At 41.1% G+C, this 16,913-nt stretch overlaps 1 protein-coding gene across 1 annotated transcript in view; it reads right to left on the reverse strand.

Moving 5' to 3' along the window:
- ERBB4 (erb-b2 receptor tyrosine kinase 4) overlaps positions 1 to 16,913 on the reverse strand; it is a 337,006-nt gene that overhangs the window by 254,288 nt on the left and 65,805 nt on the right. Inside the window, exon 3 of the mRNA XM_014257738.2 lies at positions 2,564 to 2,750. Coding sequence (XP_014113213.1) covers positions 2,564 to 2,750 — 187 coding nt within the window. The remainder of the gene's footprint in view (positions 1 to 2,563; positions 2,751 to 16,913) is intronic.

A 16,913-nucleotide genomic window follows, 5' to 3' on the forward strand; every position in this document is an offset into this window, starting at 1 on the left:
TTGATAGACATAGCTGGCAATAAAAACACAGCTGTTAACAACACATAGAAAATACTGCAGTGGTACAGCACAGGAGGCTGAAACCCTGTGTCTGAGGAGAATCTGCAGGTGAGAGCAGCTTCCTCATTTATTTAACACAGGGAGTAGGGCTTGTGTTTGTATACTGTGTGGTACTGGGCAGAAATACCCTCAGGAGCCTATCATCCAGCACTGCACGAATAAAAACAGAATTTCCCAAACTCCAGTGAGGAAGGCATAAGCCCTGGAATGACAATTCCTCTCATGCAAGACAAGGGCCATGTTATATTTTACTCAAGTGGAAGAGATGCATGATTCAAAGCCAGGCTCTTCAAATCTGCCGTGGACTTGAAGAATGCAAGCTCATGGAGGCTGATTCTTCAGCGCAGCAGCTCACCCCTGCTTTCTGGGGTAAACCTAAAGAATGGGTTCTGATACAGCTGATCCATCACAGCCTTGCAACATCACTAGCTCCCACATCCACCAGTTATTTTTATGCAGCTACCAGTGCTAAGGATGTGTCAGGAAAATTAATGAAGTATGAACATGCTCCGGGAAGAGCGTGCGCAACAAGAGGCAGGTTGTGGGTTAAAATAGCCCCGGTGCATCCTCACCAGTGCACAAAATGGTCACTGAACAGCTGCTGGAGGGACTCATGAGGGCCTGGTACGTTATCTAGAAAACATTAAGAGTATTTTCAAGCATACTGGCTCACATTCAGCACCCAAAAGCTATTTTAAGTGCTCCGTGGAGACAAGCTGGTGTTATTGGGGCACTTTTCTTCCAGAAGACAACAATTTATTTCAAGTCAAATAATCCCATCAGAGGCCTTTGTAAGCACCTAAATCAGAAGAAGTGGCTGTGATGATGTCACGTAAGAAGAGATTCACAGGCTGAGCTAAGGCCAGTTTTCTCAAGACACTTAAAAAGAAAGTGAAACCACTTGCTGGGCAGTTTTGGTGCTGTGTCTGTCATGTCACAGCAGCTCCCAGAGGGCATCTCTGGAGTCTGAGGAACTGCCAATTGGCAGAGGGACGCTGGTTCAAGAAGAAAATTTGAGCAGAAGCCTACAAGATAAGTTTTTTTTTACCCTACTGAGCAGCAAAGCCATGGCTAAATGAGCCCTAAGAATACAACTCTCACCTGGCAGAACCACCTCAGACCCAAGAGGAAAGACTTCCATCATTTTCCAGCCTTGGCCTCACCTCACCTCTCTGTCTCAGTTTCACCCAGCCTGGTATCTTTACAAGGCATTTTGAGACTCAAAGACCAGAAAATGTACACAAAGAAAGAGATAATGCTGTTATCACCCAGTGCTGTGGCTCTGTATGATGTGAAGGCACAGACGGTCACAATGAACTCCCTGTATCAGAAAGGTGGGAAGAAATATGGGAACAGAAGAGGAAGAAATTGGATTATGACAGTGACAGAGTGAAAAGTAGAAGATGGCAGGGATTATAGAGACATTTGGGAAGCACTCTGATATTGGCATGATGGTCTCAGTAATGAAAATTGTCAAAAATATTACCAGAGGAAAGAGCCCAATCAGAGTCATCCAAAATTGGTTTATTTTGTAAAATATTTCAGGCTTTCTTTTCCCTCCTGTTTTTGAAAGCCTGGTGAGGCTGAACAGGGAGCTGTAAGCTACTCTGAGCACTGACAGATAAAAAAAACCAGATAGGGAAGGGTGCCTAAATATAATTCAGAAGGCTCCCACCTCTCCTTACTGAGGTTCAATCTCCACAGCCAGCTCAAGTCAGTGATTTTCAGTCAGCTTTCAGCCACTAGAAGATGCAAGGCCACATCAAAATTACCACAGTTTAGGGCAGAAAATAACATAGTTGATGAGGAACCAGATATAAATAAAATACTTCCAGTGATCTCCCTAAGAAGAGCCACAGCATGCCCTTTACTAAGTTACAGTCCATTGATACTTAGTAAGTTTTAATCTCCCAAACCACTGACTCGGGATCCTCAGACAGAGGAAATTAATTGTTGATCTATCCCACAGCATGATCCAGCCCTGAACTGACAGCTAAACATGAAGCTGTGGACTTTGATTACATTTTTGTCTCAAAAAAAAAAAAATAAGCACTTTTCTCACTAGATGTCATGCACTATTTTTGCTTAGAAAAGGGAGTTCTAAAATTAAATAAACAAAATATACAGAAGCACAAGGGATGCTAAAGCTAACTTGGCAGAAAATACCCAGCACCTGAAGCAACACATGTGCAATAACCAAGGATCACAAGGAACCAACATGCTCATGATATCAACACACAGAAAAAAGTTCACATACTCTTTCAACAACTGTTTTTGTTTCAAATATGCTCTTGCCATGACTCTCAGGGACAGCCTTTGATCATTATGCAGAGAAGTACTTCTGTGAACCAAAAAAAAGGATGATGCACCGACAAACCCCTGCCAGGCTGTGTGGTACCTCAGTCTCCTGCAGAATGCAAGTGACTGAGGGTGCTGGGGAAATACTCAACAAGCTCATTTTCTTCCTTGCAACTAATCCACCACGTTTCCAAGTTTCACTTACCCGTCAGGTTCCTCAAGCCAAGTTCCCTGAGTCCAAAGTTCCCATCCTTCCTGTAGTTAAGGAATATGGCCAGAGCGTATCGCTCCTCGTAGAGCTTGGTGCCACGAACGATGCGCAGGTTCTCCAGGGGCAGGTACTCAAACTGGTTCAGAGCCACCAACACATAGCCCGTGACTTCTCGGATAGACTGAAAGGCAGAAATGAAACAAACACATCAGACACATTCTGTTTTTAATTGCCCTGAATTTCCAAGGCAGTGGATGCTTTAGGACAACATGATGATACCCAATACAAAAAAAAAAAAAAAACAACAAACCAAACCACCCAGAAAACAAATTTTGTTTCAACTTAGTGATTTCAAGCACATTCCTGTTTTAATTTTAGAGAGTTAACTGGAAAGAGTTGTTTAAAAGGTAGAAAAGAAAGAGGTAGCCATTTTTATCAGTTTATTGAAACTTGAGCAGAAACGACCTGTAAGGTATTAAGGATTCACAAAAGGATGACTCAAAGCAGAGAGCAGGTCAGAGGGCTCTGCAGTACATGAACAGAATCCACTGGGGCAATGCCACAGCTCAGATGAGATTGTCTGTCTGCAAGTAACTCTGTGTTGTACAGAGTATTTCAGGGTGGGACTGAAGGGACATAACATAGAAAACCCCTCTGGAAGAGCTCACCATCAAACAGGAACAGATGGGAGATGGGGGGGGGCACTTTGGAAGAGGAAATAAAAATAACACACATATGTATTAACACCCATTTTGTATGCTTTCAAATGGAACTGATCACTGAACATTTGCAAAGATTCGTCTCCAAGCTTCATCTGGCAGTGCTGGAACCATCCACGCCCATATATCCTGGTCTTCAATCAAAACTGCTATCCAAAACTTCAGCAAAAGGATTGCTGCACCTTTGAGTTGGCCAAAATCTTCACTGGCTTTAGATGAACTGCTCAATAACCCTCCTGATTATATTCAGGTATTAACACCCCAAAACCCAATAACTAGAAAAACTTTTTCAAAGTCCTAAAGATTAACAGAACTAAGATGTCGTTAGGGAGAAAAAAAAAAATACAGAACACACAAAACCAGAGAAATATGCTCCCTTGGAAAATAAAGTTCATTCTAAGGAATTGAAAGAAATGGCCTAGAAATATGCAAATACCTTTGAAAAATGTCATTTCAATGACCCCACCATTCTCAGCAGGGCTTGGCACAGGCTGGAGGATGCTCCTGGCCAGATCCTGGAAACAGAATCTCCACGTTGCAGAGGGTCTCTGGAGTCTGTTTCTCAAAGCTCACCTAACCCCGCGCCTGCAACCACCGTACAGCCGTGTGTTTGTGTGCGTGTGCATATTTTAATGGACAGAAACTGATACCACGACTTGTGTGCTTAAGTAGCTGCACACACTTTTCCCTTCCCTTTGGCAAAGTCAATACCTTAAACAAAACACTGAAAGAAAAATTCTGCTCAGGGTAACGTGCCCAGACTACAACCAACGTGACGGGGACTCCCGTCGATACTGTAATAAAAACAACGCGACAAGCAACAGCAGGCAGACAATTCAATGTGTCCTGTATGTATCATTAATAAAGAAAGGCAGCAATGGATTTGCAGCACCAAGGACAGGATCTTGCTTTGCTGGTTCAGTGCTCTGCCATGATTTCATATTTAAGTGTGCACAAGCCTTTTAATTGGGCTTATAAAAGCCTGCAAGGTTATTAATACGTGTGGCGGTGTGCATAAGGAATGATTTCTAGGCCACAAAATCTAGGTACTAGCTGTCCTTCTGAAGTCAAGCATCTGTACTCAGCTGAAGCTGCTGAAAAAGCTGTGGAGCCATTTCCAGACTTGCTTGGCCTCTAAACAAAGCCCAGTGTCCTGACAGGACTCTGATGAGAACCCAGTGAGTGGAGGTGGGTTGAGAAGTACAGTTCAGCAGGTAAGTATTCAATGTAGAGCTGCATTATACCCTGGGACACTGATTCCACCATAATCAGAAGCTTTACAGCATTTTCATGATAGCTCTTTGCCTTCAGACATTTGAGCTTAGCCAGTTTGGTCAGGATTTGCTTTTCATCATATGCAAAAATTTCTTTAAGCTGGGTTTTTTAGCGTCTCCTCAGAATTCAGGAAATACTTAAATTTCACTCACGGCTTCAGTTTCTCCACTGATATTCTAGGGATACTGTGATTGCTCTAATTAATTTAAATGGATGTTTAACTTGGAATTGAGTGGAAAAAATTAAAAGCGGTTCCAAAATTGCATCTGAATGGGTCCTCCCTGCCAATTGTTGTCACTTATAACCACATTTTCTATTTTTAGGGTATGTCTTACTGCCAAACAGCAATTCCACCTGAAAGAGCTGCAATTCGGCACAGGACTGAAATTCCACTCATACACACAGAGCAGAAAAACCTTCATTCCAAACTTGACCAAAAAAAAGCCAAAAAAAAATAAGAAAGCCAAAAAACCAAAAAAATAGCCCACCAGGGAAAATGACAAAGTTCTGTTGCTGATCACTGTAAGGTGCCTCAGAAACTCTGCACTTTGTTTGGCTTAACCAACTGAAATGACAAATTATGGCAAGTCTTTTCACAAACCAGAAGGTTCTTTCCAGTCCCATGGCTTCCACCATATAACACACATTTATTTGCTGGAGACACTGTTCATGCTTGCAAAACAAAATTATGAAAATAAACCCAGAAAGGGTTTCTGATTTCCTAGGAAACAGCCATCTGACCAACCAAATCTAGGAGTCTGTTAAGACAGGGTTTTAAATTCAGATAAGAATGAAAAATGCAGCACAATAACCTGCTTTGCAGGATGGTTTCCAACTGGTTTCTTGTTTTCAGGGTGTTTTCTTACCGGTCCATCTTGCAAAAAATACACTGGGAATGCAGAATGCACCTCAAATTTCAGCCACTCCTGGCCAACAGTGTCACTTTGCCAGGCACTACAAGTTTTAACATGAGTCTCACTGAAAATGGACACCTGCCCACCTGGAGCTGGCTCCCAACCCTGCTGGAGTCACTGCACTGCTGGCTTCCATACTGACTCCCAAATCCTCATGCCAGATGGGACCAGCAGCCAGATCTCCTCCCCTGCACCTCGTGCCAAGGTCAGGTGTGATTTGAACCTCTCATCCTTTGAATTCCAGGCTGGACACTTCCCTGGGCAGGTGTCCTGGACTCAGGTACGTGAATGCTCTGTTTGAGCTGCTTTGCTCCAGCTTCCATCTGTTTTCCCAAGAAGGTGGAATAGCTCACAGCAGTGAATGCCATCCTCTCCCAGTCCGATTCTCCTGCTAGGCTTTGCAGGCACTTGCAAAAAGACATTTCCCATGAGTCTGTCCCTCAGCAAAGATAAAAAGGAAACTGAGCCTGTCAAGCATCAGCCCCTGGACAAGGACAAGCTTCCAGCAGAAACAGGAGTGTTGGGGGAAAAAAGTATTAATCCTTGACATATCTAATGAGCTGCCTAAAAAACACACACCAAACCACAAGGTTCTGATATATTTACCAGGAAAAAAGCCTTATATCTCAATTTTCAGACAGGACATGAGCACTTGTACTCCACAGTTTGCTGTCCCTGTGTCCAGCAGTGTCCTGCACCCCAGGAACAGCCACATCAGTCAATAAAACAGTCTCCTAAAAGGCTCTATGAGCCCCAACATAGCCAATATTTTGGTTTTTAAACCTAAAAATAGCTACCCTGAGGTAAGAACAGAGCCAGTGAAGGTGCTGCCCTCCCCTGCCCTGCCCTAAGATGGGCAGCCCTGCAGAGGGTGAGGAAGAAACTCAAAATGACACCAAAAGCAAAAGGGTTATTTTTGGAGGTTCTTTTTCAGGTGATGAACTGTAAAAATGAGCTCTAGACAGCCCATTCCCTTAATTACAACTAATATTAGCTGAGCACAGATGAAGCACTTGAAGCTCCCAACAGCAAAACCAGAATTATCCTGTCAGCTGGGAGTAAATGGCAGTAAAATTGTGCCCTGCCATCTTAAATCGTCCTTTGGTTCGAATCAAGTGAATCTGAGTGAAGCAGAGCAAAATAACAGCGAAAACTTCATCATTCCGCCCAGAACAACAGATCAATGAACGATTAGGGAAGCTGATGTTTCTCATAAACACTACCAAGGCTTCTTAACATCCATCAGGAAGGCTGGGCTGTGGCAGAGGCACCGAAGAGAAGTCTATTGTGGGGTTTATTTCAGCTGCAGACACATTTATCCAGGTGCTGAACCTGATCTGGTAATGCCCCTGCTGCCTCAGCTGATCAGACACTTGTCCCCAGCACAGAGTCAGAGCAACAAAATCCTGCCACAGGGGTCAGCTCACACCTGTGGGAACACTGACAATTAATTCTCTTTTCAGGGTGTTTTTCCCCTTTTCCATAAAAGCTGTTTTGATCTACTTCAATCTCACTTGAAAGCACCAGTAAACACAAGTGCAGGAGGGGAGGATCACCTAAAAAAGTGTGTTTAATTCACAAACATTCAGAAAAAGGAAACACCTTTCATATGTCAAGTGGACTTGAAGAGAGTATCTCACATTTTATTTTTTCTATCAATTAAAATGTATGCATTTGTATCTGGTGAGAACTGCCCAATATCCAACTGGCCAAATTTTGAGGAAACAAATATTTATCATGAGGAAAAAACCCCATAATACAGCAAAGTCAACACCTGCCTAACTTATTTTAAGTTCAAAAATCCCATCAGGCACGTTTGTGAGCATGCTGGTAACCATCAATTAATTATTTTTTTTTTTCTTCCCATGCATTTTTATCCATGCAATGCAACACACCTGTCACAATTAAAAAATTAATGTTTACTGAATAACCATAAAGTAGTCTCTAAGCAACTACATCGCTTGCAATTCTAACTCTGGGAGAAACAATAACAACCAAAATGTGGAAATAGCAATTTCTGGAGCTCAATTAGCTGTTCCATGCATTGCTCATTGAGGGTTATGAATTTCTAATGACACGAGAAGCTGAGATTTTCAAAGCAGTTCAGGTATTTTTGGGATCCAGCCTTTAGCAGCTTCTCTCAAAGCTCCATCTGCACCATGAGAAACATGTGGCACGCAGTGACATTTCTCCTGAGAGGAAACCCCATTTAGAGACCATGGCAGAGCTAATATGGCATGCACGTGAGGAATTTTTCCCCAAAACAAGCTCATGTCTTGTCTCCTTCCATGCTGTGCATCCTTTAATTACATCAACACTTGTGAAATCGTGATGTCAAGCCCTCCTGAGCACCAGTGGTTTTCCAGGTACTCTATGCAAGCTTTAGTAAAAATCCCTTAAATTTGAGCACACTGATCAATACCAGAACACAGCCTGTAGAAAACATTTTCTAGTGCCTGGTCAGAAGCGAGCAGTGTATCCTGAAAGATAATAAATCCAGAAAGGTTATTGTCCACAGCACTAAAGATGAAGTTTTTCAAATTGGTTAATAAAGAAAGGGGGTCTTCTGGTAGCCTTTCAATCTGCATTAGGGTACATTATTAACAGCAAAGGAAGGGCTTGGATTTAATTTTGTTAAGAGCTGTACCTGCACTGCTGCGTGCTGCAGAATTGAAGTGTGATTTAGTTATTCATGACAGCAGATAGGAACTTTAACTCATACTCCTTCCCTCACAGACATCTGGTCTTCTTTGGTAATATGCTTACAAAACATCCTGAGAGTCAGATCAGTGAACTGAACACAGCACTCGATTCCCTCAACTCTAAAGCAGCAGTCAGACAGATGCATCTTTTCTTAAGGCTACTGGGTATTTGTAAGGATTTTAGTACATAATTTACAGAACCCACCTTGGGAGTTGTTGAACTAAAGCTCTGTTTTCTGAATGGCTGGTCTTTATATTGCATTATTCCAAGAGTGGGACTTTTCATACATTAAAATAGGAGGATTATCTGTGCAGTTATTTATTTGCTGAGCTTTGATGTAAGAAACAGACTGTTCCTTATCTGAGGTAAGTCTGGCTGTGTCTGAGCTAATGTACATTACAGTAGGGTCTAGGGAGGTCTTGGAAGAAAAACAAATATCAATCTAGAAACCTTTAAACTGCAGGATAATGTCCAAATCTGGAATTTGGAAAGAAAAGTAATGGGTAAAAACATGGGGAGACTTTGAAATATGTATCTTGACTCATTTTTAAAGAATGCATGAGAAAACAATTTGGGACTTGAAAAACAAAATAATAATAAAATAATAAAATAATGTGGGAATGGGAACATTAAATAGAAATAGGCAAATAACAGGACCAAAAACCTCAACCCTTTTGCTCTCAAGTTTTGAAATATAGTTTCCAATGACATACCCAAGTATTCTGCCTACTTAATACTTCTTCAACTGAAGCTCAGGTGTCAGCTTGCCCCGTGTTCTCTGCCCACTTTTCAGTTGAAAATATAGTCTGAACAGAGAAACTGAGCAGGGTTACATTACCTGAGTATCTGAGTTAGTATCTGAGAGTCTTCCCAATGTTTCCAGTCTGAAACATAACTCCTCTGTTTTATACCTGCTTAGAAGTGTCTGCTTAGAACTTTGAGGTGGCCAGGCTGGCTGAGAGCACACAATAAATCCTAAGCTGTTTATGTTGAGTAACATTATGAGCTAGACAAAATTTCCTGTACTCTATAAGAGCCCCATCCCCACAGCTAACATCTGTCTGTCCTGAGGAATGCTCTGGAAGATACAGGTTTAGCCAGTCAGTAAGACTTTTGACATTACACTGTATTACCTGATTGGCTTCAACGTATTTGCAGCGTGGTTTCCAGGAGAGTTTATTGTATCATCTCCCAAGGGAAAGCTTAGTGCTAAATGAGATTGAAAAGACTACAATGAGAGCATTATGCTGTTACAAAATGCTTTACCACTCAGGCTGTTCAGCAGTAGCTGCATTTTGCAGACACTCAAAGCACATCAGCTTATAGCTGCCCAGTTACAGAATTTCCAGCAGCACAGATTGATGCCTTTTGCTTCCTGCTTTTGGGAGCTTCAAATCGAGTAAATCACAGTTTCTTTCCAGGCAACATAAAATTGCACAAACTGCCACTTCATGAACTAAATAATATCAACACTCTGGAAGGACTTTAGGAAAGTAATAATCATGTGCAAAGACATTTTTTTTTAATAATTTCCCTCAGAGAGCCACAGCCCATGAGAAGCTGAGTGCATTCAAGGATGCTTTCATTGAAAAAGCCAACAGGAGGGCTGTGTTGTCAAAACTTCATGGTCACATTTACACTGGCTGCACTGCCACAGGAGTCCTGAGATGTCAGTGGGTTGAACCAAGGTGGTCTATTTGTTTTGGCAGAACAAGGCATCCCGTACCAAAGATGAAAAGAGCATTAAATTCCTCACTGTCATATCTAAACTGAACTAAGCCTTTGCAGGCTTGAGCTTACTTGGTCCTCTGGCTCATGAGACTGGTTGGAGCACCACAAGGAGCCCATCTATCCATTCCCCAGTCTTCCCAAGGGAAGAAGATGGAAGAAAGGGAGGAGAAGGAGGAGGATGGATGGTCACACCTCTCACAGCTCAAAAGCACTCCTGGTTTCTCCACCTTATAACCTGAGACAGCCCATGGCTGAAGAGAGACAAAATACCCAGTTGAACAAAAAGCAGAGGTGAAGGAGGATGCCTTCCCCACGATGGGTTTGAAAGGTCAAGTGTCTGACCAGAAGCCAGATGGAAGAACACCCATGACAAATACAGTGCAAGCTCTAACAGGGTGTCCAGAAGTGCACACCATGGAAAGCAAGGTGCCTGTGAAGATCCTAGGAATGTTTTGTGGTCATTTAATGGAACAAGGGACCTTTATTTGTTTATTTGGTATATGGTGAGTGACGGGCTTTGCACATCAGTTATTGTGATTGCTTTTTTCCTACTACACAGCCAGGCTAGTTGGTATGAATTACAGGAAAATCTAGAGTTAGACAAGTAAATTAAATGCATTTATTAACATTTCTTCAGTCTCTACTGTGGAAGCAACGGGAGCTCTTGGCTGTTGTGATTCCCACTCTTTGGTGGAATTATGCAGAATGAATGAAACATTCCCAAGATCTGGTACAGAGGTGGAGCTGAACAACAGGACTTTTCTGTTTTTTCTATTTAAACTGCAGGTGAAGGTGCCCCACCACTCCTGCAAGCAAAAGGCTGTTTCTATTTCTGGACACAGTAACTGACTACACATAGTGAAAATGTGATAACCTTGCCAAATTTCAGCTCAACATTCTCAGTCTGCGTTTTTACAAAAAGCAAATAGCTGGCTATCCAACCCTGGAAAAGCAGTTTGCTTATTTTTGGAGAGCTTTGCTTTCCTTTTCCAAGAAAATAAGTTTCCTAAAACCCCAGTTTCAGTTTGTTTCAGATTTGCAACAACTTTGTAATACTTTTTAATGAGTATTTTAAAAGCATTTCCTGGGAGGAACCAATTTTATTGGTGCTCTAGGATATTTTTGCACACTGAAATTAGTGAATATTGGAATTGTTAACTGTCTTGTTTCATTGAAGAGGAGAATCTTCATCCAGATATTGGATTTTAGCAACTCTTATTTCTAGCTAAGCTATAGAAATACAACATCTGAGCTCAACATCACACCTACCTATTGAAGCTATTTCAGCCTTTTTAACTCTAATCTTTTCAAGAATAGAAACCCTGAAGAGATTCATTAATCACTGGCTTTTGATTAGGTTTATTTTCATTTAGGTAAAAAGTGAAGAGTCTTCTTGTTTTTAAACCTGTGTTTTTGTTTTGTTTATCTGGAAGCTGGAGAATAACTCTGTTACTCAGGCTTTAATAGATTGTTAAAATCTCCTTCAAGGATAGAGCCATAATTTATAAAATGTGAGCAATTAGTAAATGATCTGATTTTCAAATCCAGAGGTATACTTTAAGACAGAAATGTAAACTCCACTTTTTTGAGGTTATGCAGGGTGCCACCAACGAGGGAAACAACCTTTAATCTGCAGTGACTGCACTAACCCTAAAATAAGATTTTCCTTTGCATTCATTCCACTACTTTTCTTCAAGGTGGCACACTAAAAACTTCTCCCACTCACTGCATTTTGTGTGTGGTTTCTGAACCAAGCTGGATGAACAATCTTACAGGAAACAGGAACTTTTTAAATCATGTCCAGAATGACCAGACATCTGAAATATACCATTATTATTACTACATGCAATTATTTCACCAGTGAACAAACTGTGGCTGTCTCGAGGTGCACAAACACCTTTTTCTGAATTACAGGTGAGTTTATGGAAGGGGGTGTTGGAAAAGTTGTAGAGAAAATTATTTCTCTCTTTTCGAGACACAGCAGAAAAAGTAATTTGGTCTTGACATAAAATTTCTAAAAAGGTTAAAAATTAAGACTTTTGGGAAAAAAGGTAACTTTTTGAAAGGAAAAAATGGGGTACAGGGCAAGAGATAGAGAAGAGAAGAAAGAGGAAAAGCTCATGATCAAGAGTGGGGAAGGACAGATCCATACACCCATCATTCTGGCACTATCTAATTTCTGAGTGCCTGAGTTTGCAATCTTACTGCTTATTTTTATATCATTTTGTTCTTTTTTTAGGAGAAGCATAGCAGGAAAAGTGTAATAATCTGTACAAGATGTAATTTCTTTCAGTACTCATCACCAGCAAATGACTGGACAAGCACTCTTCTGCCAATAACTTAATTAGAGGAAACCTCTAAATTTAAAATTGTTCCTTAATGTGCTGAACCCCACACAATAGCTTGCTGAAGGAAAAAAAAGCAGAGTGTTTATTGTCATAGCTAAGGATGGAAGAAAGGCTCAGCCATTAAAAGTCATCACAGAAACAACGCTATTGACTACACAGGAATAATCTCAAGGGAGTTCTGTGCTGAGTGACAGTGATGAAATAATGCAGGAACCTAAAACCAGGGCATCACTCCTCACCTGCTTTTATTAATACCCTTATTACCTTTCCCTGAAAGACAGCTTTTCAAGAGCTATTCTTGTGCTTAGTATTAAATCAAATTAAGGCTGGCATATTGCCAATGATGTCTTCTGCACCCCAAAAGAGAGGGTGCTCAGCAGGGCACCCCTCAGCAGGGATGTGCCCTTCACCAGGAGCACTCCTCCAGTGGCCACACTCCCAAGAGTCAGGGAAAAAAATTGCTTGAGAGAGAGAAAAGGGAATGTTCAAGGACCCAAATACATCAAAGGGCCAGCAGTGGTATTTCATTGATATTAATTACTTTACAGTCTGTAAACTCTGCAGAAAGTGCCAGCTGCTGTGAGCCAGGACCATCAAAGGTCAGATTATCATGAAATCATTACAGGAGAGGCTGTTTTTATGTAGCATATAATTGCTAAACCTAAGCACACTCCACTGAACCAATAGGAAAATGAATTATTTAAACACTCTTCTTTTAACAAATAGTATTACCATTTTAATTACATCAGTATTAATTTAACTCTAAAAGGTGCCTGAGGATTTTGCAGAATTAAGTCTTGTGTCTGTGGAGTTTTCAGAAATTTCAGAACTTCTGTGCCACTTAGGTGTGTGAGTTTAGCAATATATATATATATATATTTAGCTTTATTTATATATATATATATATATATATAAAAAATAGCTTTATGTATATATTATATATATAAAATATATATAAACATATAATATATTTTTATATTTCTATATATAAATATACATTAAAATAAGATATAAATATGATATATAACATAAAATAGAATATATAAAATATAATATATAAAATATAATAGAATATAGAATACAGAATATAGAATATATAACATAAAATATAATATATAATGTATATGTTATATGTTATAATAACAGATTAATATTATCTATAATATATAATATTATAATATATATTTTTATTTTTATATATATTTTTATATATAAATATATATATATATATATTTAGCTTTTTACATATTAACAGATATGCTTTTTAAAAGTGTGTTTGTGTGTTGTATTCCTGCAGAATTTCTTGTCTTTAGATTTTTTTGGGTGTTTAAAAGTGCAGTCCTCAGGTAGTTTCCTCACTGCATGCTGCTGTGAGATAAGGGGGAAATCCTGGCTCAAATGACAGGTTTTTCTCAGTTCTCATTCTCCCAGCACCCAGCCTGGCTTCAAAGTTCAATTGGCAGCTACAGAACCAGGTTTAAATTGCAGGCATTTCTGGCTCCAAATGACTTTTTACCCAATTCTCTTCTACTTGTAGCTAGCAGTGCTTTTGAGAGGCAGCTGGGAAAACAGAAGTTAGCAGGCCATAGGTGTTGTTCTGCTGGAGATGGAGCATCCAGTCTGCACTCAGCATCAGCTCCGTGTCCACACTCTTAGTAAAGCCCCACACACTTCAGGTGTTGCAGCTCCTCTTTCTACATTCCTCCATGGCCTGCACACCCAATCATTTTTCTCCTCACACCTTTCTCACCTGGTGCCAGGCAAAAGAGACACTTGGACTTTGGCCAGCTTATTATTTATTCCTGCATGCTCTGAATTTCAGTTATTTCCCTGCATGGTCCCATGGGTTAAGGTGTTTGCTCTTTCTCCCAATCCAGTCTGTCCAACCTGAGAACTCCCTGCCAGATATCCCAAACACACCTTTCAGGCCCCATAATAAATGAATAAATCCATCCATTTTTCTCAGTTCAGTGATTTCATTTGCTGAATACATTAGTTTTGTGAATATTAAATTGGACAGTATAGATCCTGATCCTTTGAAGTCAATAAGCATAATTTCACAGGCTTTGAACCATGTCCTTAAACAGGCAGGGTATGCTCAAAAAAATCATTTGGTCTTACAATAACCCTTCATAGATATCTACAAGATGTCCCAAAGCCAGCCTTTTCTAGCCCTTAAATCCATGAGATGCAACAGACTTGTTCAGTGCAGAGCACACCGAACATGCTTCAGTATTTGGAAGAGTTTGGATATGTAACTATATAATTCTGCTTCCAACTCTGTGTGTGAGCTGGCACACCCCATGCTCTGGCAGTTCCATGGGTCAGGGAGGAGTGGTTCATGTTTAGCTCTGAGACTCACAGATGGAGGAAGTTATTTACAGTATTTTTCCTAATGGGTTTCCATGGATGACTAACCTTTAAGCTGAATTCTTTCGCATCCTACTTTGCCTATGCCTGTTACAGTACTTTTTCTATCCCTACTTGACCCTGCCAGTCCATGAATATTTGATACTAAATTAAAGCATTACAAACCAAGAGATAAATTCTACCCAGGGTGCAGCCCTCACAGAGCTTAATTACATTTGGTGGTGTGAATGTTAAAGACCTGACACTGCAAGAGCTTTGGGCTCTGGCTCCTGTTGAAGCAGAGCTTGAGAAAGAAGGGAACTGTCACCTGCCCAAGCCATCTCAAAACCAAGGGGGCTTATTTTACTTGGCATTTATGTGTGTGCAGCCACTATCCCTCAGCTCCAACTACTCCCAGGTATTGGCAGCAATTAGTAGACCACTTAAGCTTTTGTTTTTGTACACAAAACAAGCCAAGCTCAGCTCTTCTCTTTCCTCTTCTTTTAGAGACTCTGTTCCCCTTCCACCAGCCCAGTAGTTCATCTCTCTGCTTCGCTGGTCCCCAAGAGGGGATTCAGCAAATTTTCCTTTGCCTTCAGATAACTGCCAGCCTTCTCCCCCTCTCTTGTGCATTTAGGCTGTACACTTTGCAGAAAAGGGAAAGGTCTGTGTCACACAATGCCCTTATGCCGTGTAATGGAATTCTTAACTGAAATGAAGTTTAAAAGTCAAGAGGGAAACACAAATTATCAGTAGTTACAGAGAAATAGCAGCGATCTTTGCAAGCCAAAGCCACAAGCTTAGTGAAAAGAGCTGAAAGTTGCTGCTCCACATAAGCATTACTTTCAAATTACTCATTAAAAGAGAGCTGATGGTAAGGTCTTCACACCCTGCGTTACACATCCCAGCAATCCTGCCATTTCCAGGCAAGGTTCACTGGCCTATCCATGTTTTCCTTGCCAGCAGATTACATTTGGCTTGCACTGAGCCAAAGTTAGTTTGTCTCACCAGCACCTAACTATCAGAAGACACTCCTCTGTCTACAGAGATCACTACAGCCCTGGCACTCTGATGCTTTCCCATGCGAGAATATTGATCAGGATGGGGCAATGGCTACATGGAACCCCAAAAATCCCACTGGCTGGGTTCACAGCAAACTCCAGGGAACAAAGAACGGGCTCTCAACCCAGCTTTGGCTCTAAGGGATAACATTTGCTTGAGAAACTTCACTATCACGGCCTTTGCCACTCTCGCTGCGAGGATGAGACTGGAGATAAAGGTGTGAGACAAGGATCTGGAAGGCACTGGAGGCTCATCCTCATGTCTCTTCACATGTTGGTGGTTCCAATAACAAGGCAGACTGCATTCTCCTTTTCTGTTACAGTCAAAGTTAACTCACAGGACACCTACAAATTAAATTAAATTAAGGTGTTCTTTGCTTTGGCTGCTATTGATGAGATTCATAACTAAATCTGAATCCATTAAAACAGACAGAACTCCAACCATTTCAGTATTGGTCACCAGTGGCCCTAAAGTCAGGGGAGATACCTGAGGCCAAATTCACCTAATTGTTCCACGAGAACTCCTTATGTTTAATCACAGGCTGTTTCACAGGAACTTCCAATAGTTTTAATTAATTATCTTCATGCTGCATCCTTTCATGGAACTGGAATTATCTTTACCAGCAAGCCATCCTTTCCTGCACTGTCGGACACCCAGGGAATGGGACTGGATAGAGCTGCTGATGGGATTGCATGTGTGTCTGTGTATGTGCTCACAGAGGGGAGGGCTACAGAGCAGGAGCACACACAAAAATATTTGCCTTCTTCCACAGCTCCTCACAGCAGGTATTTTCCTTCTAGGAAAATTGTACTGGAATTAATTTCAGCTGTACCAACAACACGGAGTGTTTCTTTCAATATTAGCAGTTTATTTCAATATTAGCAGTTATGAGACAGGCCAAAAAGAAGGAAATATTTTCCTTTCACAGAAGAAAACAAGCTCAGTACTAATCTGGAGAGCCCTTGAACTGCAGGGTTAAGATCAGGGATTCCCTTTGATGTCACATGGGGCTTTGCTGTACTTATGACTGCTGTAGCCGTGTCCTCCTCCGTGATGTCCATCTCCCCTGGCCGAGGCTCAGCTTTGGTCTGGGCACAAAGGCACAAAGAACCACAGGAAATCAGCTACAGCCTGCAGACCTCAGCTGAGGCAGCCTCTGAGGGGTCTGAACACTGAGCCACAGCACCAAACACTGTGCTGGGTCACAACCAAACGGGCTTCTGAAGCAGATCAAGGGTGGATA

Source organism: Pseudopodoces humilis, chromosome 8 (assembly GCF_049639895.1).
Source record: "Pseudopodoces humilis isolate 2021_Gansu_Grassland_sample_001 chromosome 8, ASM4963989v1, whole genome shotgun sequence".
In the NCBI taxonomy this organism is placed as follows: Eukaryota; Metazoa; Chordata; class Aves; order Passeriformes; family Paridae; genus Pseudopodoces; species Pseudopodoces humilis.